The sequence below is a fragment of the Arctopsyche grandis genome, chromosome 12 (assembly GCF_051622035.1).
Source record: "Arctopsyche grandis isolate Sample6627 chromosome 12, ASM5162203v2, whole genome shotgun sequence".
Classification (NCBI taxonomy): domain Eukaryota; kingdom Metazoa; phylum Arthropoda; class Insecta; order Trichoptera; family Hydropsychidae; genus Arctopsyche; species Arctopsyche grandis.
In genome coordinates, this window is record NC_135366.1 from 27,947,655 (window position 1) to 27,954,489 (window position 6,835).

Genomic DNA, 6,835 nt, shown 5'->3' on the forward strand with positions numbered 1-6,835 from the left:
ATATTGTCGCACACTGTTATGAAGTGTCGGATCGTTCGTTTGACGCATAGTGCGGTCAGACCTTAATATGTTCACAATACATCTTATATATATTTTAATAGCTACTGATCTATTGATCATTTTCTATTTTACAATTTCATTTAATTTGGTTTGTAACCATAGTATTATATTATTCTAATGTTAATCTACAGCATAATAGGAAAAAGAGCTCAAAAACCTATTTACAATTCTTATAAATGCTCATAATACATCTAATACATAATATTAATTAAAGACTTTCTAAAGTCGATTACCTAAAGCAGATTTTGTTTAGGTAATCTGTGTTCATACTTGAAGGGTATAGACATTTTGTTCTAATCACCGAGACTCTTCACAAGTGTGTTAGTATGGTTATTAGTGATTCCTGCATAGAATCTACTGGTTAGTCTGTTAGTAATGTCTGTAACTAACGGGATATTATTTATGGCATGCAGTTTTTTCAAGTTAGTATATATGGGTGTGTTATAAATTATTTTTAGGGATTTATTCTGTATTATTTGGAGCTTGGAAAGGTTAGTATTCGAGGCGTTATTCCATACAGGTGAAGCATAGGTTAATAATTTTATTTTATTTTATTTTATTAATTGAAAAATCAACAGACAGGATGTACAGAGATAGGTATAAAAAACACAAAAAGTAAATAAATAATATATGTAACACCCGAGTCCAATAATAGATTTTTACAAAAATGAAAAAGATAAATATAAGGAAAACAAATTAAAAAGTAAAGAATAAAGGCATGACAAAATATGTAGTACATTGCATAATTAAACTATAGTATTAAAATATTTGGAAAAGGTTATAAGATAGAATATAAGAAGAAATTGAAATTTACAAATATAAAAAACAAATGAAAAAGGTAAATACAAAATAAACAAATGAAATGGAAAGGAATGAAAGCTATAATATGATTAAATAGCACATTACATAACTAAACTAAAGTATAAAAATAATGGAAATATTGGAAAAATAGAATAGAAGAAAAAATGAATCAATCGGTCAAGATTCTCTTGATGTTAGACCTGAATTGATGTAGGTAATAATGGTAATATGAGCGCTTAATATAATTTTATTTTATTTTGAGTTGATAAAGAACTATGGCGATTAAATATTGGGCATATTGAGGATATACTTCGCATCGCCTTGAAACTTCTGATGATGAAACTAACTTATCATTCCACCTAAATTCCAATGAAATGGTCGATATTACATATAATACATACAAACATAGACCAACAAGGATTTAAAGCAACAAATGTACCCGCTCGGTTTACAATTGCTTGAATAAACATCGACATTTATTATTTCGAGAAATTCCTTCCCCATGTGATTATTGAGGCTATATATGTATGTACATATAATATGTGCGATGCTCAACACGTGCGGCGTACATGAAAAATATAATTAATTATATTTAATAACACGTCAATTTAGATGTGATTTCGACGCGAGATAGAATTTCTGGACGAACGAATATTTTCGAATAAATTAATGGCTCATACATATGTACGTGCATAATCGATCGTTTCGTTTTAATTACACGCGACACGTGGACGAAAATCATTTTTGATTCTAACGATGGAAAGAGAAGGGTCGCTTTAAATTTGAAATTAATACAAACATCGATAATGCAAATTGTAATAAAAATATTCACACTATAAAGTATGTACTTACATATATAGTTTTGTGAATATTTTATGGGGCGGATTTTTTTTCCTACTTCATATTTTGACCATTTTGTGACGAGGGAGAAAATTCATGCGTTTAATTTATAGTTTAAATGTATTTAATTTATCTACATATATTAGATGATGAGGGGGGGGGGGGAATTCCCGGGATTAGTACGATTTGAAAGGCCTTGAAATCTGGAGAGAATATTATGAGTGTATTGTATTAATAAAAAAATCGATAGATATTTAAAATGGACCGCAAATAACGAATCTACATACATATATACAGAGCCAGCTCGTGGCGTGTGCGAAGTGTTTGGCACACACAGGCGCCGTAAAAGAAAAGGCACTTAAAATATCTCGATAAATTCTGACGTTTTCGCTTTATATAAGAATAACGATCTTATATATCTTTATTTTATTTTATTTTATTTCATAGATGATGAACTGTGCCTGATGCCTTTACAGATCGCTACAAATCGACGAGTGCTCTTATACAGATGCAATACAATCAATATACATATATAAGCATTTTATACAATGCGAATTCATACAAACATCCATAGTGATATATATGTATGTATGTATGGAGAAATTTATACAGCTTTTTATAATCAAATTGGCGAACCTTAAGAATCTTAAGAGGGCCGGACAGCAGCGCCTTGTCCATACAAACGTACTAAACTTCTTCCTTCCTCAATTATGGCACTAGAGAAATTATTTTTGAATATGCTATGGAAATCCACCATTGGGGTGCATCTATCGTTTTATTTTTTTGATTAATTATTTTTTATAGGAGCTAGGAGCCGCCAAACATCTATAAAATCGGCTCTTTTTTTTACACCCACGAAAAGAGTCCAGCGTGCTTATTTAACGGTCGATTTTAAAACAAATACGCTGATAGATGCACAGAAAATATCTTTCTCATACCGATGATGAAATTTTTTTAAAAATTGGTCCAGTTTTGGAGGAGAAAATAGTTGATTAGGAAACTTCTGACTTGTCGATTTCTTTTTATTTCTCCAGATTTGTGTTTTATGTATGTACGTGGCACTTTCATACGAACTTCTAAAATAAAACAATGTGGTATGTAAAGTAATTATTGAATTTATTCAAAATATTTTTTCATTTTGTTTGCGGAGAAAATGAAAATAAAATACTAAAATCTATTTTCTACATATATGTATATTAGTGAAATATTCACATTTTTAAAAATACAGGAAAAGATTATAGTAATTAAACCCTTTCACGGGCAAATTATTTTAAATTGATATATACGATTTTTTTCTTCTTGAATATTGTTCACAGGTACAAACAGAAGGCAAATATATTATTTATTTATTTATTTTTTATTAAAACAATTAGTAATAAAAGTGGGAAGTATATTTTCCAGGGATCTTTCCTTGGTGCAGTTTTGAAAAATGAAAATGCATTTACAGATAACAAATATACTGAACATAAAATAATAAATGAAAATAAAAAATAAAATAAAACACACATTATTAAATAAAATATAGATATATTTAAATAGATATACAGATATATTTAAAGCCCGCTTTAAAGGTCAAGGAGTTTGACCCTTAAAGCCCTCAACATGAGGCCACCACCCCCCCAACGAATACAGTCTAAAAGACCCTTTCGTCGGAGAACGAGACGGTTGTTCAGCAATATCGCACAAGAACAACCGCGCATCACTGCTCTAATAAAAAAACGGTACATAACCAAGTAAAAAATAAACAACAACGCATGAACACATAAAACGTTCATGCGTTAGGAATCATGTAATACCCGAAATGTACTGTGCAATGCACGCACACCTCAAGTAAACACACACACACACATAAAATCCGCAAATACATACACACACCTAAACAGCAAACGCACACTCACACACACACACATTCACAGATTAAAAAAAATTAAAAACTCAAATGCTTCTGCAATCAAGTGGAATAATAGCATCCAGGGCAACACAGCTTCCCAAAGCATTCCGCGAACTTTTCAAAAGCTCTAAACGAAGCTTTATTCATTATTAGATCCCCATGTTGCAGGGGGCCAATGAGAGAACCCCTGACGCTGTCCAACAGAACCCTCCTCTCAGCCTCCATCCCAGGACAGGACCACAAAATGTGATCTGCGTCCTGCTCCGGAAAAGAACACGGACAAAAGGATTCAGACACTAAACCCATAGATGCAAGCTTTCCGTTAAAGTGGCCATGACCAGTCAAAAATAGACTGGCCCAAAAACTGGGCGACAGCCAATCACGCTCAAGGCGCGAAGTGACGCTTGGAAAAAACAAATAAGCGTGTCTACCTTTGGAGGAAAAATCCCATCTAAGTTGCCAAGCTGAAATAGCACAATTTAAAATAACAGACTTCAAACCACGCCAAAATCGAGAGGAAGAGACGGTAGCATCTATCACCACGAAGCACCACGAACCTTTTCCCAAGCAGCTCCTATTTGGACGATCAAGTCATGTGGCAATGTACCCGTGAGAATCTGTAGCGAGTCTGTAGACGCAGTGCGATAGGCCTGTGTAAGAGCGATCAGAGGAAAACGCTGACCACTATTTAATGTACGACATACAGATATCAAACATCTTCAGATATCAAAGATCTTTCTCGGACCGGTAAATTTTTAGGTATCCGCCCATCTATTATTTCAGGCAATAGGCATTGATCATAGAAATTTTCTAAGCGTTGTTCCATTTTTAGCCAGAATGTATCATCTTTTTCAATTCTTTCAAAAATCATACCTGTGGAACTCCACACCACGAAATAACAGTAGTCACGACGCGTTATATGCAACTGGCCCTGTACTTGATAAAAGAAGTTATGATTTCGTTTTAATCTAAAAATGTTGTCGTTCATTGTACAAAAATCAATTTTTTTTTGTCTAATTCCCTCTTCTGGAGTCATATTCATAATATTGTAAGGGCATTTAACTTCTATTAGTCCGTCTTTACCAATTAGTCCATCGGGACTAGCCGCTAAAAATCTTTTGTTTTCATCTATAAACAGTCCACAGGGTGAGACCTCTAATCCTGTTTTTTCTTTAAATTTATTTTTGGCTTCACTTTCACTTTCTTTTCCATAATTAGTGGCAATATTTCCTTTGAATACGGGGTAAAGTAAAGATTTTAAAACTCCCCTGGCCGAAGTTTTTGGCCGCAATTTACATATTTTTCCAAAGTTAGATGCTGTTAGTCTCTTACGTCTTTCAACTGCCCACAACCTATTGTCACTTTGGTCCACTGTGCTCCTCTCAAGTTCATTCTTTTTTGATTGTGATAAGTTCAAGTCTCTAAGAAATTCTTCTTTTTTCTTTTGAAACACTTCATCTGCCATATCTGGTTCTATTTCCAACTGACCGTAATTTTCATCCGGTCCTGTAACTTTTCTTTTCTTGCTTGTCTTCATCATACGTTAATTTACTATTTCTGATCCTTTCTCTGTTCTGCCCCAAAGCCCGTTTTCTTCCTATAGATTGTTTCGTGTACCTGCCAGGACTATGACCTTGGATTTTTTTTGTATTCTTGAATGAGTAGCTATATCGCTATTCCACGAAGTCACAGCTCCAAAACACCTCGCTTGGTATGAGCCTCTTGCGGTAAAATTAACTCTTTTTCCGCCAATAAATTTTGCGATAACATTGTTGAACTGTTCCACACTATTATTTGTTACGTCTAAAATGAGACTATCTGCATTTCCTGCAAGGGATAATAAGTATTGTTGAATATCAGTCCATATTCCACAGGCTTGAAGCTCGTTTACTATATTTAGATGATCTATATATATATATATATATATATATATATATATATATATATATATATATATATATATATATATATATATATATATGTATATATATATATATATATATATATATATATATATATATATATATATATACATATATATATATATACATATACACATACATATGTGAATATTTATGTATGTATGTGTATTCGTGTATACGTGTAAGTATTTGTGTATATATGGATGGTGTACATAAATATATGTTTATATAATTGTCTTTGGCCAGGAAGGCGCATTGGGTTTACCTGTTAGGCCTTCCTGGTATAAAATAAATAAAAATAAATAAATAAATATAATCATTTGGAGAATATTCTGGACTCACATCACTACATTTTGCATAATAAATAATAGTTACTAAGTCACAAGAAAGCATTATTACCTGGTGGTCGAATGTGTTGTAAGATGGATATTTCGTTTAAAATATAGTTTTTGTCTTTTAGTCGACTGGAACATACGATATTTCTTCCCATTTCTTTCATCCATTGTAAGTACTCAGTTCTTAGACTTTCGTACAAACAAACACTTAGCAGTGACTCAGACAGAGCTCTCGCGCTGAACGATATGACACGACTGAACGGAGAAGTCAAAGAAGCGGGACGCGTTTTTTTTCTTTATCTAAGACCATAAATCTGTCTAGAACGGTAATCTATTACATTATTAACAACTTAAATATCAATTATTACAAATAGAAAAAACTGAAGACGAATTTTCCGTGAATTTGGCGTTAGCAGTCTGTTATTATGTTATAAAAATTTATATTACTTGCTAATTCACTTTGTATTGATAATATACTTGGAATTGATAATCGCTGTTGACTAAAGCCTTTAATCGACGTTTACTCAAGTTCCTTTCTGCCGAAGCCGCTAATGCAGGCATTACAGTGATAAATATACATATGTTATGTATCTCTAATTCGATATTGAGATAGGATTCTTGTAAACCCTATCTATCTATATAGTATATTTAAAATATCACTGTGATACATTCTCCTGGAGTCTTTACCCTCGTAAAAAGTTTGCTATTGATGTTTTAAACATTTAAGTTCAGTTGGAAATCGATCACAATCTATTTTCAAGTATTTTTGAGAATGTGTTTTGAAATTTTGTTCAGTCAATAAGCCCTCACCAGTTAAAAATACCATATGTACAAATGGATATTTCAAAAACACATCGAATTAATCTCAAATTTTATGTTTTATTAAAAAAAATAGGCGAGGGACGCCTTCGGCGCCCCTCACATCGAACGCCCTTGGCACTCGCCCATTTTGCCATAGCCTCGCTACGGCACTGATTCAAGGTATC

General features: G+C 32.6%; 1 protein-coding gene across 1 annotated transcript; it reads right to left on the bottom strand.

Moving 5' to 3' along the window:
* Positions 1-4,301: 4,301 nt before the first annotated feature.
* Positions 4,302-6,108, bottom strand: LOC143920488 (uncharacterized). Its single transcript, XM_077443367.1, has 2 exons — positions 5,914-6,108; positions 4,302-5,419 (listed from the first exon to the last, which is right to left on the bottom strand). The coding sequence occupies exon 2, from the start codon at positions 5,130-5,132 to the stop codon at positions 4,302-4,304; it is 831 nt and encodes a 276-aa protein (XP_077299493.1). The 5' UTR covers positions 5,133-5,419; positions 5,914-6,108.
* Between the last annotated feature and the right edge of the window lie 727 nt (positions 6,109-6,835).

Coding starts and splice junctions, on each gene's coding strand:
- LOC143920488 (XM_077443367.1), bottom strand. CDS start 5,132: ATGATGAAGACAAGCAAGAAAAGAAAAGTTACAGGACCGGATGAAAAT.